The 21,452-nt window shown below is 42.4% G+C and overlaps 1 protein-coding gene across 1 annotated transcript in view; it reads left to right on the top strand.

Annotated features, from left to right (window-relative positions):
• Positions 1-21,452, top strand: part of ETV6 (ETS variant transcription factor 6) — a 123,149-nt gene that overhangs the window by 30,954 nt on the left and 70,743 nt on the right. The window contains exon 2 of the mRNA XM_082279851.1: positions 11,709-11,835. Coding sequence (XP_082135977.1) covers positions 11,709-11,835 — 127 coding nt within the window. The remainder of the gene's footprint in view (positions 1-11,708; positions 11,836-21,452) is intronic.

The following is a 21,452-nucleotide window of genomic DNA, read 5'->3' on the forward strand; positions in this document are numbered from 1 at the left end:
AAGTGTAGCAGCACAGTGTGCTGCTGTGCTCAAGATTGTTATTCTGAAAAAACCAAAACACAAGTATCCTCAGCATTAAAAAAAACCCCTATGTAGCAATTTAAAGGGCTATTTTTGGTATAACATTTTGATTTTAGCTAGATTGCATGTACTGAGGGAAATGTTTACTAACATTTGTTACCGCTTTTGGTCTTCAGACCCCTGGCAGCAGATTTAGAGCCAGGCAGTGATGAATAATTTTCTGCCTAGTGCCTTATAGGAGGATAAAGTGGCATCAGTTTCTGGGATTCAGAACTGTTTGCTTTTGGAGTTCAGGCATTCATATCCCAGCACTGGTTGGGAATTAGACACGTGTAATGTACAGGTAACAGGGCCAAATACGCAGGAAGCCAGCTGTTTGCTCAGAAGACCTGATCTTTGTCCCAGCTTACCTTGAGCAACTCATTTGACTACTCTGTTCCTCAGTTTCCCATTTTATCTGCCATGTAACTTATCTCTTTAGCTGTTAAACAATTTTAAATGGGACTGCCTTCCACTATTCAAAACAGCTGTTCTACTTCAACACAGTCTTAATAATAAATGTAAACAACTATGGTGTTTGGATAGTCAAAATAAATTTAGGAAGATTCAGGTTAATTTTTGATTTTTCAACTGTGTTACCAAGGGTTGATCTTTGGACCTATATAACCAAACTTTTTCCTTAGTTGCTTTCTGTTTTTCTGCCTTTCGAAGGACTTTGTGGAAAAGAAAGCAGTATAAAAATCACACAACCGGTTTGGCAGGTCCTGTATAAACAGGAGAAATGCCAGGAAAAGTCTTATGTCCTTGTTGCCAACTTAAAAAAAACAGGTTAATTTTCTCCTAATGAAAACTTCAGCTGTTGCTGTGTGTGAGGTGGACTGTGGGGATGGGCCTGTGGTGGAAGAGGCTTGGGTGCTTGCTGGAAGGAACATGTGTGTCCTCAAATGCTGGGAATATTGTCTCAGTCACCTCCTTGGCTGTAGGAACAGAAGAAGCATTTTATCGTGGTTCTTTTAAGCAGGTTTGGTTTTTTTCCTTCTCCCATCTCCTCTGACAGTCTCACAGCTCAGCTCTGGTGTTAAACACACCCTGCTTGATTAACTGGGGGTGATTGATGTCCCCCTGTTTTGCTTGTACCAGGAGAGAGCTGTGCTGGTATTTAAGATTGTGTAGCTGTGAGTTGGGATGGCTGAGGAAACCTGCCTTCCCAAATGGATGTGTGCCATTGCATAACCATGGGAAAGGTTGGAGTGCCTCTGTCCTGATTCTTGAGGCAAAGGAGGGATGTGTTTCTGGAACGGGTTTGAAGCTCTCTTCTGATTTAGGCCATCTCTGCTGCCACTTGTGAGCTGAGAGATTTCAGTCAATGCGTTGACAAGGAGGAGCGTTAGAAATCAGAAGTTCCCATGAGGAGGGTGTTTAAAATCAGTGCTAAAATGCAAAATGAAATTATGCATTCTGAGAGCTTTTGCGAGTTGTCCACGTCATTTTGTCTCTTGTAGTTCATCCATCTCTTTCTAGAGCAGCAGCACAACCTCAGAAACATGGCCATGTGGGTAGAGGGTTGAAATGGGATTTAGGTAACTTGCTGCTTCTTCCTGCACCTCTGTTCCTAACTCTAAACTAGGATTCAAACAGACCCTTCCTCTGGTGCTTCACTGTCTTGACTATTTTGGCTTTGAGCTCATCCACTATTTCTGGAACACTTTGGGCAGTGGCCCTGTGTTTGTTTGCTTCTGAGTGCTGTCACTGTATAAATGTCAAGTCCTAACTGTGGGGTTCAGAGCCAAATAGGAGAAAATACTGTTTTCTAAGGTGTCAAAGTAGGTTTTTCCTCAGCCTCTGTACCCTGAATGGGTACCTAATTGCTTATGTTTTGGTCCCTCCACTTGTAGAGGTGAGTGTAATAACACTTCTCTTCATTGCAAGAAAATGCTAAAGGTATTACAGGACATACTTAAATAGTGTAGCAATAAGGAGCATGAAGAAGCATTCAGCTTGAGTTAAAATGGTCTCAAGATTAGCATTTTACTCTTCTTTTTAAAGATGTCTGAAATTTATTTCAGCTGGCTCAGTTCCCAAGCCTCTCACTTCTGTAGTGAGGCAATATTTGCAGGTCAGAAGCAGTTTTACGGTAAGGGTGGAGTGGCTCTCACTGCAGTGTCCATTCAGATGTGAACCGGCAATGCTTAGTTGTGAAAACAAGCCAAAGATAACCAGAGTGAAACTTCAGCACTTCTGTTCTGCCAGGAACAACATCATGACCAATGCCTCAGGATTATGAGCTAAAACAAAATAATAATTTGAGGAAGAACAAAAAGCAATGCAGAAGTTGAAAGGAACAATTAAAACAATTGGGGAACTTAACAAACAGGAAAAGCTATGGCAGAAGGAAAGCAGCTAAACTGAGATTTGTCACAGGACTTGACACACCTGTGGGCCTCAGCATTTATCCCATCGTCCTGTTGGCACAACCAAGGCAGTGAGAGCTGTGGTAATGCCACAAGTTGTTTTGGAGAGTCAGTAGCAGGTCTGGGAACAGCAGACTTGTGTCTTCACCGTTTCTCTTCAAACCTCTTCTGTGGAGCTTGTTTTATGCTGTGCTTTGCTGTCTGGCATCTGCTGCCCAGCCCTGTACAGCACTACTACACAGGAGGTGATCCTCTTCTTATTCCTCTTCTGAGTGCTGGGTGTGCCCCTGGAATTTCCAGAGTGAAGGAATAAGGTCTGTGTGGGGTGTACCCTGTCACATGGACAGGTCGTACCTGGAAGGCATCTCTTGTTTTCAGAGCAGTTGGGAAAGGATTGCTAATAGCTCCCCTTATGCAACAGAATATTCACCCGCTTAGTTCATTACTTATTAGCTCCAGGCAGGGACATGGCAGATTTGTTAACAGCAATGGTCAAATCATTAGAGTGTGCAGCATTAATGGAGGAGAAAGCATTTAATAAAGAGCCATCACTTGACCCTGTCATTGTCCATGGAATATAGACCATACTGTTGAATTCAGGCTCTACTCTTTTCCTGTCATCTACCACTTCTTAAAAGTATGTCTTGCTTGGGAGCTTCAGCTTCTCTTCAAACACATATGAAAGCACATATATTCTTCTTTTGGATCAGGTATGCAATACCATGACCAGCTGTTTCTGTACCAATATATTTAAAAACTCCGCTCAAAGTTCTGCCAATCCTGATGGTCCTGTGCTGGAAGGACCATGTTTTATAGGAAATAAAAGATTTTACTGTGCTTCAAGCTATCCCCTAGGTGGTTTGTTTTCTTCTTCTAAGTAGTATTTTGGTGTCTGATGATCAGCAAAAAGTTCAGTTTCTTGTTCTTTGCATTTTCATACCATTAGACTGCTGACTGGAGAGACCTTACAAAAGCTGCTAAAGAGCTTATTTAAAAAAAAAATTGATTTTTGTACAGGCTGACCTGCTGCAGGTTTTGTTTCTTTTTATGTAATTTGGCGTCTTTCTGTGGTCTCCCAATGCATCTTTATGTTTTAATCACAACTTCTTATTAGCTTATCCTTCTGCAGTATGTGTTCTAGGTTACCTTCTCTTCCTCTGTTTTTATTTTCTTTTGGATGTTGGGCTGTATCTGTCATTTCTTGTGTCCACCTCAGTAGTTCCTTTAGTCCTTCCTTACAAGCTTGATCTTGTAAAACTTGCCTGTCTTGCATACATTTGGGGGGTGTGTGTATGATGCAGAATGAAGAGCCTGCAAATGTGCAGGATGCAATATTCTAAGTGAAATCCTACCAGCTGTTTTATATATACTCTTCTTTGTCAACTAGAGTTTCCTTTTCTAGTCACACTGATCTTAATGTTGTTCACATTGAAGTAAGTAGCTGGAGTAGGTGAAAGAATAGGGGGAGAGGAAGATTGTAATTTGATGTTTCTTCCATATTCAGTTTCTGTACAGTAGTCAAGGTCAGCACAAGTATGGCCCTTTCTAGGAACTCCCTCTGCATTTAATGTGTTGGGAGTTGAATAATCTGAATCTTTGTGATATTTTATAGTGGCAAACATCAATGATCTCTTGCTTCTGGAGTAGCTTATTAAGACACTCTTTGAGAATGAATATTTTATTTGGCTGTCTTCTCTCATTGAGGATTCTGTTTAGTTTTTCTGAAGTAGATATACCCGTTTTTTTTACCAGCAGCCCTTATTATAGCTATCCTATTCCCAGACTGGCCTAGATTCTCTCTGGAAAATTGTTTTTACCTACTTAGAGGTGTTTTGGAACAAGGGGATGTGGCACACTCCCTGTCATGCTGTGTGTGCTGGGTTACTGTGGCACTACTTGAATCTTCAGGAGCAACAAACTGTAAGGTGTAGCACTAGACCTCCTCATGGCACTCCTGGGTTTCTCTGGGCATTTGGCATATCCTTTTTCATGGAAAGTCTGCTAGAAGCCTGAAATGTGGAGAGATGCTGTGGTGGAAATGCAGGGGTGCTGTGTATGCCAATAGTAAGGAGATAATAAGGAGAGACAGTAAGCTTAAGTTACTGGATAAGAGAGAGACTGAGGCTTGTATGTAGATTTTACTTCCACCAGTGAAAATCTGGACCAGAAACACTATTTAAAAAAAAAAAATCACAGGAGAGTTTTGCAGTTACAGATGGGAGCACGATCCAGCTTTGCAAAGGGACCAAGAAGGGTAATTTCTTATATTTGTAAGTGGTATTTTTAAAATGTTATTTCAGGATGTTGCATCTCCACAGGAATTCTGTTTCTGTCAGTGACTGAGGGTTAAAAGAAGCTATGACTTTCATGTGAATTACTCTCCCGTGATCTTTCCACTACTTAATTGATGGGCAATTAGATATCCCAGGACAGTGAATGAGTTGACCTCATCTGTGTGACAGTTCTGACCTGTGATTTGTGCTATGTAAATGTTTGATATCCTCTGTTGTGAAGGATCCTGTTCACAGTAATTGTAGCTTCAGTAGAAATGTTCAGAAAGCAGTGCACATCCGTGGTAGGAAGATCAGAAATTATGATTGTCCTTGGATATGTGTTTGAATGCATAGTAACACTGTGACTTCGACAGCTCAATAATGCAACCAAGTAAAAACACTTGTGCCGTGCCAGCCCTGAGATGCAGAAGAGGAGCTTTCCCATAACACGAGAGGGCAGCTCCCTGTACACCGTGTTTCCCCTTAGTCTTCCCATCTCAGTTTCATGGCCTCCAGGAATCTTGCCCTGAAATGAGCACATGACTGCAGTAAGGGTGTTCAGGGTGTTAATTCCCACACACACAGGCAGGGTTGTACAACCACCGTATGTTACAGAGATGAGGCTCCCCAGCCCTGCCTGTTTTAGAAAAGAGAACACAGAAAGTGCAGTGAAATATCTCTGATGTGTAGCTAAGCCTGGAAAGTTCTTCTCTGTTGCCTTCCTTGCTTCCCTGCTGCTTACTCACTGGCCATAGCACTTCAAAGCCTCATGTGGGATTTTTTTTCCCAGCTGTGCAATTAACTGTCTCTCTTGAGCCTTCTGTGGTGCTTTGTGTGGAGTGAGTGTACCAACAAATCATGATACAGATGCCAGAGGGACCCTTGTGGGTCACAGCAGTGGCCCACCTTTCTCCATGCCCTGCTTAAACAAAGGTCAATAGCAAGTTCTTCAGAGGAGTGTTGCAGTGACAACCCCATAATGCAAGTTTGGGAGTTGCATGTGGAAAAGGGCTGCATGTGGAAAAGTCCATGGTTGACTTCTGCCTTGAAGTAGTGGGTCAGGGGGGCCAAGTCCCAGCTTTACTGCCTCTTCTTGGAGCCTTGCTGCAGAAGGGTGGGTGGATAGGTAAGGCTTTACTCCTATTTGGAGTATGATGGTTCTACTCCCAAATTCTGAACCAGAATCTGCCTCTCATGTATTTTCTGCTGTCTAGCTGGGATATCTACAGGTAAAATTCTTTCTTACACATATAAATGACTGATCCTTTCATGAATCGTACTGAGCTTTTTGCCTTAGTTTTATCTTCTAGTTTTACCTGATACTATCTTCTCACAGCCTGTTCTACACTCTATTCCCCCATATTAGCAGCAAAGAAATACTTTTTGAGCATGTGGTTTAGCTAGTTTTTTGCTTCTTTGATACATGCTAATTTGAAATATTTTGGAGTACTTATACAATAATGCAACCATATCATGGCATTTTCAATGACAACATTGACCTCCTCAAGCTGTCTTTTCATAGCGCTTGAGTGCACTGATATTGCTGTCTGTACAATTTTAATTTAATTAGGACAGTGGCTATAATCACTACAGGAGAAGCATGAGCTTCCCCACTGTCTCATTCCCCTTCCCTTTGTGATGAACCATGGCACCTCTGTGTTTGTTTTTTATTTGCTTGAGTAAGGATTGAGGCATGAGAGCCATCACCTACCCCTGAGCAGGGAGGACAGGCTGGAGGGAGGAGTCAGGGAGGAACTGAACTTCACAAAATTGCAAAGGTTACTGACACAATCTCTGCTCTCTGCCCAGGAAACGAGATGTTAATCTTTCCCCGGTGCTGCTTTGCATAAGGTCCATTCCAGAGAGCTGTGTTTGTTTTAATTTCTCTAATTACTGATAGTGTGCTGATTATGCTGCTATAGATTTGACGTGAATTGCTATATTAATGGGATCAAAAATTAGGAGATGTCTGCCATGGAAATTAAGAAGACAGCAGCTGGGGGAAGGGAGGGAAGTGGAGAGTTTTAATTCATACCCTGTTACTGCAGAGCTCTAGTTGGCTTTTTTTGGAGCCTGAACCTTTGTCCCTGGCAGAAGTTGGAGTATACAAACTGTAACACTGACTGAAGTCCCCAGATGTGCTATACAGTCCACTGAGAGCTCTGATTTCCTTCCTGCTCCCAGTGTTAGACCTTGTAACTCATCTCATAGTGGTCTTCTGGACTTTCATATCCAGCTATGGTATTGCATACAAACCACTGCTGAACAGTGCATCTACCTTCCTTCCCTTTCCTCTTCTCCTGACTTGCTTCTCTAAGGATTAACTTACTTGAATTTCCTGCTCTTTTCCCGTGTCCCTTGGCCCGTCTTGTCGTTTCATGGCACAAGTACGCCAGCGTCCTGGGAGGGAAATGTGTGTCAGCTTTCACTCTCAGTTCATTTCCCCCTTTATGGTATCATTATGTGCAGTATAGGAGAAAGTTTTTATGCAGTGATTAGGGTCAGCTGCCTTTTCTGTCTAGCATGAGGTGTTTGCAGACCACATTGGCTGTTTTGGTTTCCTGAAAACTGCTGCATAGGTAATGCATTTCTTCGCTTTATCAATTAAAAAAGGTAGTTTTACTGTATCACCTATCCAGCTACTGAAATAATCATGTCATTGGGATAACATAAGAGCTTGCGTAGCAGACTTTCTTATATATTTTATTTTCGTTTCTACAAAAATATGTATGTTCTTTGTGCCTGCCATCTGAGTGAACTTAGTAAAGGGACAAAAAGGCTATCACATTGCAAGGCTGTTGCTTTGGAATTTAGAAGGGTGCAATTATATTAAAAGCCTGAAGCTATTTTTATTTGCAGCCTCCCTCAACCTTATCCTCAACTGTTAGACATCTTTTAAATTTAATTTTCATACTTTGATTTTTTAATTAATATTTTTATTTTAGCAATATGAATTATTTGTATTTCTGACAGAGAGAATTCTGTTCAGGTAGATTTTGTCAGTAAAGAGTGTACCCCAATTCTTCAAAGTGAAATCAGTGTGTGCTTTGATGGCTTTGGGAGTCTAGTCAGCTGTTACATACATGCCTACTACATAGTCATGGTCAGTATAGCTTTTGATTTAGACAGGATGGTTTGATCTATGGCGTTCTCAGCAGCTGAATATTTAGTAAAGAGAAAGAACCCTTGGATCCTCTTGATTTTTAGCCTGTCTCTGCTCAATTGGGCAGGTGAAAGCATGTTCTACTCTCTCTGGCTGGTTGTCCAGGTGGCTCTCTTGGAGCACCAGCCACCAGAGTAAACCCCAGGGAGGGCCTTCCATAAAAATTGACTTTACGTAGCTCTTCAATTACTGTAAGCAACATGAAATTTCATGGGGAAACTTTCTTGACTCCCTGTGAGCTGAAGAAACTGATCAAAAATGATGACAGCAAGCAATATGCCATCTGTTTTAGTCACCTCTTTGTGGCTTCTGGCAAAATGCTCGGGAGTTGCTCTTTTGAAATTTCTTAGCTGGTAATTGTTTGGAGCTGAGCATTTGGTCACTTGTAGGTTTAGATGTTTATAGAGTCCCCAGGCAGGTGGCAAATATGGAATGCGGTAGTACCTAGCTCTTTCCTAGCACTCATCACCAAAAATCTCAAAGGACCACATCAAATGTGTATTGATTTAGTTTCTTTTACCAGTAGATTAAGCTGCAGCAAGGCTGTTTGCTCAAGAACAAGCAAGGTTCGTGCAGGTTCTACCAGCACTACCTATCCTTCTTCCCAAGCTGTGGCTTGAACAAGCCTACCATTCTTGGCCTTAATACAAAGGGAAATATTAAACATGACTAGTTAGAAAATGCTTTCAGAAAAATTCTTAGTAGCAGAGTATCTGGTTGCATAATCTTAGAAGTCACGTTTTTTGTTTTGTGGATCCCACAGAGAGAAGCACTGGGCAGTTCTGGAGGTGTGAAGATTAATGCAATCCATTCTCAGTAGTGTGGACACAATAGGTACCTCCTGGAAATGTGACTCTAAAAAGCCTCAGAAAGCCTTGGAGGAGCATGAGTGATCTTGTGCATTGACTGTGCAGGCTGGGCACTGCGTGTGGCTGAGCACAGAGCAGGGGCAGGTTGCAGAACTAGACTGCTGTTTGCAGTTCTGCTGCAAGCCACGTTACTGCCCCATGCTGCATACAGGGAATTAAACTAATTTTTTCCACAAGCCCAGTGTCTTGACCTCTCTGTGCCATTACCATTCTACACCTTTTGGAAATCTGTCCAGGACAGTTACAAGGGCAGCTCTTTCAGCATGCAATTGTTAAATGTATTACCCTTGAGAAGCACATGCTATCCTTTTTCAAGACAGCTTAACTCTGAAATTACTTAGCTCATTTGAGCTCTGCTCTTGCTGTAACTCAGGTTGTCTGTGTGTCTAATAAAAAGACTTACCTAATGTCTGTAAATTGCTTTGATATTTAGGCTAAAGGTGCTGACAGAAAAATGCAGGATTAGCAAGAGAGGGCATTTCAAAGGCACTAATAGGAGTTGGATCACTAACTCCCCTTCGTGCCTTGTAAAATGCCTTCTGCAAATAGTTAATTCACACAGTACTGTGGACATCCAAGATGTGTGGGAAAAGTAACTGCAGTTCCATATCTTGTTTGGTTTTGGCTGTCCTGTCCTTATGAATACTAGGAAACAATGAATCAAATACATTTCTTTGTAACAGTAAATATCAATGAAGCTGTCATGGTATAAATCAAATTATGGTATGCCTTTAGGAGATTGATCAGTAAAGGCAGCACATACTGGAAGCATAATGTCTTAGTTTGATACAGCACCTCCTGGGTCTTGAGGGAAGTGGACAGGTTCTGGATTTAATTTCATATTCCACCTGCTCTTGGGCAGTGAGGAGACCCTTTGAAGCCACTTTGTCATTGCACTGGTGATTCAGTGAGCATGAAATGTGACCTGAGCTTGGACTGTATCCTGCATTCTTCAGGAGGGAGGAAAAGGACATCAGGTATCCTACCTACCTATCCTCTAGTGCCTGTTCGCAGAGGCAGGCATCTGTGTGGCTGTGTTTCAGAAGTGTTCCTCTTTTTATAAATATCTCCATGAACAAAGCGAGCAGCTGCAGTGTGCTTCGATTATCTGTGCTGTGGATCGTAGCAGGAAATGCTGGGAAGTGCCTGGTCTCCCTCCCCTCCAGGGTGAGAGGTGCAGACGGGCACGGAGAGCTGCACCTCTGGAACGGGAAGCACAGAGTCAGCCTGTTTGGGTCGGGGAGGAAGTTGGGTAAATTGAAAACAGAGTAATGCCTTCCTTGTAGCTCCAGAGGTGCATCTTTTGTCACGTCACAATGAACATCCCCGTTCAGCAACTACGAAAAACTGAATTCATGCAAGCTAATGGGTTGCTGTGGCCTGGACAGTGATGAGTAGAAAGAAACTTGAGTTTGTGGGAGACAGGAACATAATATTGAATAATTTCTCCTTAAAAAGTACTGAGCTGACAGCCACAGCAGCCATACTTGCAGAAATAAAGTGATGGTGGAGTGGAACAGGCCTGTCTTCTCACTCTGTCTAAACCTCCACATGCTCTTAATCTTCCATGCCATGTGGTTATAGTGTGTTGTGGTGGACTCCTGAGGTTGAGGCTAAACTTCTGGTTCTGCCTGAGCTCCTGAGCAGCAAACAGCACCTTGCAAAAGAATGAACTGGACTTGCTTTGAAGCGGTGGCTGCAAGACTTTCTAGGTGTCCCATTTATTTTTGGACATGTCACCTAATCTGCCTGCAGAGTTTTTTGCAAAGCCTCCTCTTCCCTTTGGCGGTAAACGTGCTAAAATTACATTCTGCAGGTGCCTCTGTCATCCTATTTTCCTGTCTCGTGGCTGTGATAATGCTGTGGTTTGTCATGGAAGCAATTACCTTCTTTTGGTCCAGCACCAAATTTGTCTTTTCCATTTGCCAGAGATCGAGGTTAGGGTGAGAGGCTGCCCTCGTACTGTCCTGCAAATGTACAGAAATTACGGTAGCTCCTTCTGCTTCTGTATGTGCAGGGATGTAAATCCATACTGTTTGCACTGGCATTATTACATGTCAGTAGCATGGTTCTGGAGAATAACATGCATTGCCTTCCAGGAAGCATATGAGAATGGTTTTTTTTATGTTCCTGTAAAATTGTGGCTATGTTTATTTACAAAGGGTATATTTTGTACTATGATTGGAGTACATATTTGGAGGCTTAAAATATGGAAGAATTTTCCTGTCAGATCGCATGAAGTTTCAGTCTTAGATTTCTTGTCAGGCATTTTCATAAGTAAAAACCTAACTGTGACAATTAAGAAACTAGTACATTTACAAATTGGCCTTCAACTCTATTTGACTGTATTTGGTTGCAAGTTAAACTACTTCAAAGATGGTAATAGTAACTCAGCAAAACCAAAAGTACTACGTTACGTGATGGTTAATAGATTAGTCTTTAGCGATGTGTTTTTCTGCAGCAATGACAAAAGTTATTGATGTCTTTAAAATGGTAGGAGTATAGTGCTACATACTTACCTTGTTCAGATCATGACTGATTTGTTAGCGTAAGATTAAGTGGTTTTGGCACTTCAGTGGTATTCATGCATGTATCATGGAGGTGCTGTCAGATTTTCACTGACATAAAACCCTTGGGGTCTCCCCACTTGCATTTCACTTCCCCTTTCCTCCCTTGGCAGATTTCTGAGAAGACCCTTGGAAACTTCATGGACCTTTTGAAAATTAAGCCCACCACCCTAAAAGGTGCTTGGGCCCCCTGCAGCACTGGGCAGCGCTGGCCACCAGTGTTCTGTCTGTGCTCTGTGGCTCCCTGGGCAGCTGGTGCATCACTAGTGCTGCTCACATCACCAGGCGCACACTTCCTTCCTTCCACCCACTTCCCCCTCCTCTGCCATGGTTTCACACCCCTGTTCCAAAGTTCACGTTGTCCTCTCTCTTTCTCTCCCTCTCCCCCTGCTTTCTTTTAACAGCAAGAAAGAATTTCGTACACACCTCCAGCGAGCCCGGTACCAAATTACACTTCATCACCACTACATGTCCCAGTGCCTCAAGCGATCAGGATGGAGGAAGACACCATCAGACTGCCAGCACACCTGCGTGAGTGTCAGCATGAGGCTGCTTAAGTTCTTGGACTGAGGAGGGGGTGGGGCAGGGTGAGGAGTTACTTCTGTTTTTAAGGAAGGGAGCAGGGAAGTCTCTGGCTTTATACTTTTTTTTTTTTTTTTTTTAAATAAGCTCTAGCTGGTTTGGTTTTCCTAGCTATTTTTTTTAACTAAAGAAAATTACTCTTAAATACAGTGTGCTAAATCTTCCCTCCCATCTCCTGCACCCCTTGTGAAGCATTTGGCCCATTTCTCATGACAGGCACAAATATGGAGAGTTTGTTTTGACGGGAAGTGCTGTGTTTCCTTCCACTTTATTGGAATTGCTCAGTTACGTGCTGCAACACAAGGTCAGAGTTTCACCAGCTGTGGCAAGTGGAATGCGCTTGTGCTGTGGCTATTTTCAGGTTCTGAGGGGTCTCAAATACTTGTGATGCCCAGGCTCTCTAGTGTAGAGCATGAGTGCTGACAGAGGCAGTGGGAAAGGAGGAGGAGTGAGCTTAGCTGAGCACAAAAGGATGCTGCAAAGGAGGAAGGACATATCACTGACATTGGAACAAAAACTGGAGGTGGGGGCAAGGTGAGAGCCAGGTACTTCCTTGCTGAGATGATTTAGTGTTTGACAAATAGGAAAGGCCGAGGACTGTTGGCCAGTGAGAGGTGAATTAGGATGGAGACAAGAAGAGTGGAATTTTTCTTTTTGAAGGGGAAGCAGTTCTGATGGAAATAAAGATGTTTTAAGTAAACTTTTGTCAGGTGTTACATTCCTGGGGTACTTGAGCAACAATGAACAAGAGGTCCAGGAGCAAATAAAACTTTGTGCTTTGCCCTCTGACAAACAGGTTTGGGATTTTGCAGGGAGAAGAGGGGGAAGTCTATGTTTATCACAAGACACTCTCATTTCTCTCCTCAGCTGTCTTCCACACACACTCCTTTTCTGGATGCAAACTGTGTTTCATGCATTTCTGTGGCCCTGTGCTCGCTCCCCTGCTGGCCACTGAGTTACTCTGCCCCATGGTCACTCACTCCCGTGCTGCATGGCCCAGGTTGTACCTTTTCTGTGCTTCCTGGTGGGAATGGGAGCTGGTGCTGCAGTGTTTCTGACTGTGCCTGGTCCCTGCCTGAGCATCCGTGAGCTCCCAGGCCCAGCTTGCACATGTGTGTGGCTGCTCAGCTGTTCCCCTGGCCTGGGGAGGACTTGGCTCCCACATTTACAGGGCATTTCTATGCTTTACCCAAAGTAGGCACAAAAAAACCCAACACACAAGCAGTTTTTCCTCCAGCAATTCTTTTCCCTGCTGCTGCTGTTCATCCCCAGGTCTTTTGGGTTTTTTCCTAATTGCAGTAGTTGGTACTGTTTACTTCTGCTGTGGGAGCCACTCTGTCCACTCCATAGCCAGGATCACAGCTGGCTTTCCAGTTACTTATTGCCCTCCCCACTGTGTCTGGCAGATGCATAAGGCAGGAAGGCAGACTCTTGATACCAAAAGTGGTGGTACATACTGTACCTGCTTCCTTCGCATCAGCTAGCCAGCATTCTGGATAGTGTAGAATTTATAAAGCTTCCTCTCAGTGAAGGCTTCTTTCGCAGTATTTTTAGAATGTGGTCCAACCTTTCACCTGGAGTTTTGTTTTGTTTTTTCTATTCTTTTGGTTGGCACATTTTTAAACTTGCAAGGCTTCTTTCCCTTTCGTATTTCCACACCAGTCTGACTTGTTGCAGGGTAAAAGCACAGATGATTAATCGTGAAATATCTGTGAAATAGCCTTCCATAAAGTTAGTGTCTGAGGTCACAAACAACATGGAACACATTTACTTAGCCTTACTAATTGTAGTCAATGGCAGTGTAGTATTTTGTAGCTCAGAATGCAGTCAATATTGACACAAAACACTGTTGTCAACCAACAGACCCGAACACTGTTAAAACCACTGTTTTTAAAGTACGTAGATTCATAGCTAGGCCACGAGCAACCATTCTGAATTTCTAAAATGATCTCTGGTATAACTTTTACAGTTACAGAACTTCATGCAGTGACTGCTGTGTTTAGGTCCAGTAACTGAGCTTACGACATGTGCAGAAAGATTTCTGCTCTTCACGTAAAAAACTTAAGTGATGAGGAGAATATCAGGTCTCTAGATGTTCTTTTAATGCTTAATTATCTCCTTATTTGCCTTTTTTTTAAGTGCCCTATTTATAGTTTGAATTAGTCAAGCTTCAGTTTCCAACTATTAGATCTCATTATCGCCTTTCCTGCTAAATATTGTCGAAAGACTCCTCCTGATATAGGTGCTTTTAGATAGTCACTTCTTAACCTTTTCTTGGCTAAACTGGATAGGAAGAGAGGTTCTTAAGGCTGTCAGTCTTCCTGTTAAGCTTTTAGATTTCAAATTCTGTTTATATCACCTCTGTGAACTGTCTCTCACTTCAGACATCCTTCTTAAAGTGAGGACAACAGAACTGAAGATGACATTCCAGGTCTTGCTAATACCATGTATAGAAATAACTCAGCACCTTTTGGATTTCATGTCATGAGGTTTAAAGAGGTATTAATACAGGGTTTTTCAGTTCCTGCATGGACTCCTCTCATTTATCTTTTGTTTATTTGTTTATTTTTAGATATGTGTCTGAGGTACAGCTTTGATCTTAAATCCAAACTGCCTCAGAAGTCAGGCAAAGTAACTAATTTCTAGTTCAGGCTGTGGTTCTGTGTGAAGGTTGGGTTTAGATCTGCAAAGTTCGAGGACTTCTGGCTCTGAGATTTTGTTTGGTTCCATCCCTACGGTTGTTTGTGTTGATTTGGTGGAGCATAATAACTTCTTTCAGCCCTCACTCATTCCAGTGCAACAGAGAGATGTGGTAAATTCTGCCACTCTCACACACAGAGCCAATAGGTTGTCAGGCCTCCACTCCTTCTGTTTCCATGACATTCTGATGGTGTTCAACAAAATCAAGGCAGGGTTCAGTCCCAACCCACACATCTTCATGTAGGTGCTGCAGATGCAGCTGAAAAGAGCAGTTGGCCCAAAAAGAAACCTAGAGACAAACATTTCACGTGGAGCATGTAGAGCACTCTCTGGATTTAGGCAGTTTTATGCCTTCTGATAAGAAATTTCACTGTTTCTAATGTTCCAGAGCACTCTGAAAGCACCAATGGCATTAGTATTAGGACAATAAGTAGAGCAATTTCCTTTGGTGTAAGAAATTATTTCTCACTGCTTAGTGAGCAAATGAGCCTCAGATAGGCTAAGCTGACTTTGTCCAGAGACTGGAAAAGGAGAAGTGCAGTTTGGAAGGGTGGAATGCAGATCTCTCTTTGCTACAAGTTTCCTTCTCTTTGGTTAGCAGAGCTAAAATTATATAGACAAACACCTTTTTCTGAGCGTGATGTGAAGGCACTTTCCCCTTCTCACACAGCCTTTCATGTTTTAAGTAGCTGCTTTCTCCTCAGCCAGCCTATTGTATAGAAATGCAGTGTAATCAGTCTAAACTTTAAATCTCTGGGAGAGTAAGAATCATTTCTAGATAAAACATACCTTTCTCTGGTGCTGCCCTTCTCTGTAAGGGACTTTTGACCATACTTTTAAACATACTTGTCCACCTAACATCTACTAGGAGCAGAGTATTGGGGGCATTGTCAACAAAATATCAGTGGGAAGCTGGGGAATATACTTCCTTACATTTCAAGGGTGTAGTCAGAAAACAGTTGCTCTTTGTCCCTGGTGTGTCTGCCATGGCAGCTTTGCAGCATATATGATCTCAACTAGACTACACTAATGTCAGATAGGAGTGTTTGGAAAATGGGCATTTTTTACTGAGGATTGAAGAGAATTAAGTTCAGCTTGCACACAAGGTGCTGCCCTTGGTGCCTTCTAGGATGTTGGATACCTTGTTTTAGCTCCCCCACTGTAAAATGAAAAAACCCATGAGTGCAAAGACTCTTACATGTTTTGAAAAATAATACAGAAACTGCCAAGGTATTGTGATAATGAAAAATGTAGAGATAGGTGGAAGTCCTTTGTAACTATTTACATACCCTTTATCTCTAGGGAGGCACTCCATTTTGCCACAGAGAAAGTTAGTGGGATTTTTTGGTGGGGCCTGTATTTTTTTCAATTTTATTTTTCTTAAAGCCCATCTCTTTGTCTCATCTGGTAAAATGTCATTAGCCACTTATTTTATGCTATGTCCAATCCCTTGTAGTAAAAAGTTCTTTGAACTGGATAGAGGATACAGCACATAAGAAATGGATGAGAACCCTTCCCTATGTCTATTAATATGCTCTGAATTAGGGAGAAAATAGCTTTTTACTTTTTGTAATACACAAGATTAAAATAAGGTGGTTTGCCTGCTAAAACAGCAACTGTAAATATGTGCTACAGGCTTCAGAGTTTTCTTTTGTCTCCTTCAACATAAAACTTCTTCAACAAGAGAGACAGAAGAAATCTCAGTGCTGAGAAAGGACTTGCTGCATGCTCCGATCCTGTGCAGCATCATTCCCACTTGGACGCTTATGTTGATTTGTACAGTTTGATTTTTATCTCTGAAGGGCATCTTCTCTTGGGAACATGTGTGTGTTTATTTAGGGAGAGGATCTCATGGCCAAAGATTTCAGAGTTTTCTATTGATACAAACATGAAAACAGGTTCATTTGTTCCTCTGAACTAATTACTCTCCTCTCCTTAATGTTGTCATCTTTCACATATCTGCAGCCCATTGTCATAGTAAGACACGCTGCACATACTTTTCTGTGCACACAAAGCAATTATTCTTGGCAACAACTAATTTTTCTTGCTGTTGCCTTTTTTTCTGAACCCCCAACAGTCTGCACAGATGTTCAGAGTGCAATGATACACTCAAGATGTCACAGTACATGCATCACCTCATAGGGGAGAACTTTTACTTTGAGACTGCAGTGTTGTCCTGACTCCACTCACTTATGGGGTGTTGTGGTGGTAGGAAAAGCTAAAGACCTATTTGTAAAATCATTTGAGTGCTTTTTGTTTCCAGTGTAGTCTTGGGTTCTGGTCTTTGGTTTTCCAGTGTGTGATAAGTTCCAGGTCACAGCTGATTTGGATAAACTTCATAGAATGCAGACCTGGTCACATACAGCTAGTGAGATCACATTTTTTGTTTCACTATCTCTGTGTCCCTTGTTGTTACTGTCTGTTCTACTTCCGTCGTTAAGGACAGAAAGGAAGTTTGCTTAGTTTTCTGCAATGATTATATTAAAGGCCTTCAAGTTTTTAGTGAGTGTTTCATAGGAGTCTTTCTTCATGGCTACTTGTATTACTGATACTGTTTGGTGGGAACTAGTCCAGTGGTTTGGTATTGGTTTGGCATCTTTGTGACCTTAGCTGTACCACATACTGCAATAAAGTTCTGTGTGGACATGAGTAGTAGGGTAGGACAGGTAGTTGGGCAGTTTCTTTAGGGCATTTATTAGACCTAAAGGCAGTTTGTTGCCAGTTTCTTTCTTCTGATCATGCATTGTTGCTTATATGTATCATTTGTGTTTTAAGGGCACTAGTTTTCTTTTTTTTTTTTCTTATTAAAGGAATGCAGGAAACAATTAAGAGAAGGAGGAGGAAACAACAACACTCTCAGGATTGCCAAGGATTCATTTTTTTTCTGTATAGTGTCTATTAATTATGCTACTCCTTTTATTAATCCTTTGGCACCTGTTAATTATTCTACAATTTTGGCTAGCAGCTGGAAAGTCACTTTGAAGCATTAAGCTTATTGCTGTTTAGTTACTAGAATATTCAATGCACTGAACTGAAAGTATGTAGTGAGATGGGAAAAAAAGCCCTTTACCCTAAGCCACATTTAGAGCAGCAAGCAATAAAAATATTTGCTTTGGAAGGATCTTTGTGGAACAAAACTGACTGACGCACATACAGGGAAAATAAAATAAAAGCTTTGTATGACAAAGGGACTGGGAGAGATGGCCAGAATGTCAGATTAGTGGCTGAGACTAATCCTGGTCCTGCTGAAATGAGTGGTTAAATTCCCACTGATTTTCATGGGACCTGGACTGGCCTCTTTCTCAAATGGTTGGCTTCTCCTAGACCTCTCTTTGCTGTTCTCTGACATTATGGCCGTTTAAGCCTTGTTCTTCCCTCTTACTGTTCTTGCCTCTTCTTCTAATCTGCTTTTCACCTTACATATAACCAATACCAACCCACTACAAAAAAGAAAAAAATTAAGCCTGGCAGTGGCACTGCTTGCTAACACCTTATTGCAGTATTTAATCTCGATGTTGCATCTTTGTCTTCTACCATAGGCTGTTCCTGCATATTTTTATTGTGAGCTATGCAGAGAGGGTCCATCCAGCAGTGCCTCCTGGTCTTTCAGATTATAGCTGTTAATAATCTACTGACAGGCCGACTGGAGTGTGGAAAAACCAGCCGGCCATCCTGTCAGCCTCAGTGACCATTACTTCGGTTAACCCCAGCAAAGCTCCTTCAGGACTCTGAGGTGTGTCCAGTTGTTGGGCAAACAGGATGCAAATCACCAGCTGGGTAGGCACCGATCATGTCTGCTTCTAACCTAAGGCAGGCTGTTCCACAGGCACCCTCAGGTGCTCACCTGAATTGAACTCATCTGCTCCACCCTGCATCCCAGGGGTTTCTTGGAGTGAATCTCAGGCCAGCCTCAAAGAGATCATCCAAACAGGGAACTAGGATGGGTGGGAAGCCCAGTCTGAGTCACTCTTGTGGCTGGGCACAATGTAGATGCTACTATTTTATATGGACTGTGTTGCGCTGGGAAGAGTGAAAGCCCATTACTGATTCCGCTGGGAAAACCGTGGCCTTTGGATCATGAAGATCCTGCTTTGCATTTTTCTGGCACGATCTTTGTTCATCACCTGTAGGAAGCTAACCCCCTTGTCACTGGGTTTGCACTGGAGTGACACAGGGCCACTTTGGTTGTCACTTTTGTAAACGTCTGGTGAGTTGAACCCTAAATCTGTTAACTCCTTACTGCTGCCTGGTGGCTATGGCAGAAGCATCCAGGTTAAGTGTGGAAAAACGTGCAAAGGGAGCTCGCTTGCTGTGAGCTGGTTTCTGCTCCTTAAGAGATTTTAGAATCAAGAGGTTTTTATTTTTCCCAATGTGCCTGGTTGTTGCCCAACAGTTTCCTGCACTGACAGTTTCCGTTGGAAGAGTGTGGAGGGATAAGATCCTTTCTGTCTCGGTGGGAACTTGCAAAGCAGTCCTGACGTGGGAGGTCAATAGACCTGTGCTTCAGGATCCGGACAGCTGACAGTGTGGGAGTCTCAGTGGTGCTAAGCTAGTCTTTTACCCTTTTGGAAAGCTTCACTGTACAGTTTTAAATCTCCAAAATACACACTCTCCTCTATTCAGAGGGGAAAGAAAGCCATGTCACTTTAATACGGGATTCAAGCTTGATCCCTTGTGGAATTCCCCTGGAAAGTGTGGAGAGGAATAAGAAGCAAAAGCAGCAGGACATTTATGGTATTGCTGGGTTTGAAGCATTTTTAGCTTTGTCTTAAAGGGACACTGTCAAGATCAGTGAACCTAAAATTAGCTTGCTTTTCTCTTTCCATCCCAAATGTCTGTTTAATTTTTCATTTGTATTATGTTATAAATGCTTCCATGCTCTTTTTAAATTTTTTTTTGTAAGAAATAAAATGAATGCAAAGAATGCAGCATTCATAAACAGCCATACAACTAATGAAAACACAGAAGAGAAACTGCGTGTAAGCCATGACTAACAACTCCACAATAAGAAACCATTGTGTGGTGAGAGCCTTGCAACAAAACACAAGTGTGGTAAAAAACCCTGCAGAAACAGCATAGCATCATGATCTTTTAACAGAGATGAGCTGCTGCCTCTTGGAAGAGAACAGCTCTGTCCAGCACTGAGAGGGGCATATAGTGTCTAAGGAGAAAGCTGCTGTAGCTTTGAGGTCCCAGGAGTTAATGTGCTCGGTCATGTGTATACACACACAGAAAGAAAACAGTTATTTGATGCCCTTTATGGGAAGCTGGATTTCCTTCTGCTGTACTTTTATGTCTTCCCTCTCCTGTGCTGGCACTCCTACTAGTGCTTAACAAATACAGCCTGGTAAAATATCCATTAAATGGGGTTTTATGCCATTTTTAGAACTCCCCATTTTACTGCTGGAGCTGCTGGATTCTTGAGTTTGTTGAAGACATTTTTGGTAAAATGATTCCAGATTTGGAGGCCCAGTCCAACACCTCAGCCAAGAGCCTCTTTCCAGTATCATTCTCCAGAGTTTCTTGGGAGGGTGAAGCACTTATACATCAGGCATTCCAGCCTTGCGGAATGTTTGTGCACTGTCTTTTATGGGATGAATGCATTTGAATGTGCTCACTTCTCATGTAAAATGTTTTGTGCAGGACTAGCATGGTGCTATTAATGTAGCAGTGATCCTTGTTCAAGAAGTTATAAGTTAGTTATATATTTAATAGGCATATTGTTGGTGATGTTGTGAGTTAATAGACAATCACCACTGATTGGCTTTTGAGAGTCAAAGCATTAGGAAACTTGCTTAACTCCAAATCTTTCCTCTTGAGTTTTTATGCATAGAAGTCATACCCTAGGAATAGCCTGAAGCACCCTGCTTTATTTACTCCATCTGCCTGTCTGGTTTTGATCTCCGTATGCTTTTGTATCCTGCTGCAAAAAAGTGTCTGCTCTGCACTGGCAGCATGGTCAGGTAGCTCTGTGGCACTTATACAGACCAGAAAATGAAAATGTTAAATTTTACCATGACAAGTAAAAATTAAATTAACATCTCCAATGATTAACCAGCATGTTCTTCCTGCCTTTTGAGCCCACAGGCACAGTATGGGGTATTCTGCAGTCAGTGGAGAGGAAGGATAAAGGACTCTATGGCAAAATTCTCGGTTATGGGGGTTGCTTTGGAGACAGTGGAAGTTTTCCTATCTGAGAGCTTCCTGAGGGGCTCTTTGTAGCTGGCCATTCACTGTCCAAGTCCAGAGTTGCTTGTAGCACTGGATCCCTTGGGCTGCAAGAACCTAGACCTGTCCTGCCGGAAAGCATTGTTCTACCCATGTCCTGCATGGCTTCTGCCCTGTCCTGGTGCTGTGAGGTGCAGCAGGGTGTGGTACCCGCATATGGGCTTTTTCCATCCCCTCTCTAAGGAAGAGTGCTAGTTCACTGTCTTGTGGACTATGCATCACTCCTACCCTGAGGGTGCAGGGAGAACATGTGAGCTGAGCCACAGAAGTTCAGTCAGGAGGGTCTGGGAACTGCAGAAACACACTTATTTCAGAGGTAGATACTGTAGTGCTGGTAATGAATTTGCACTGTCAGCATCCTGATAAAATGGGTTGTTTTCTTATTATGTTCTCAGCATTCTCCCTCTTCAAGTTCTCTAGGAGCATTTTTTTAATGTTTCCCTCAGGTGTCTTAAAGCTTCTTGTCTGCAGAACAAACATCCCAAAGGGGCTGTGAGCTGGTCAGAGCACTGACATTTTATTTTAAACCCACCAGCAGCAAAAAAACCACAGAATATTTTTGAAGGGAAATTTCCTTTTTGGGCTTTTGTATCCCTGAAAGAATTTCCGATGGAGGCAGATAGTAATTCCCAGCTACA

This window comes from Coloeus monedula (genome assembly GCF_965178545.1).
Source record: "Coloeus monedula genome assembly, chromosome: 4".
Lineage (NCBI taxonomy): Eukaryota > Metazoa > Chordata > Aves > Passeriformes > Corvidae > Coloeus > Coloeus monedula.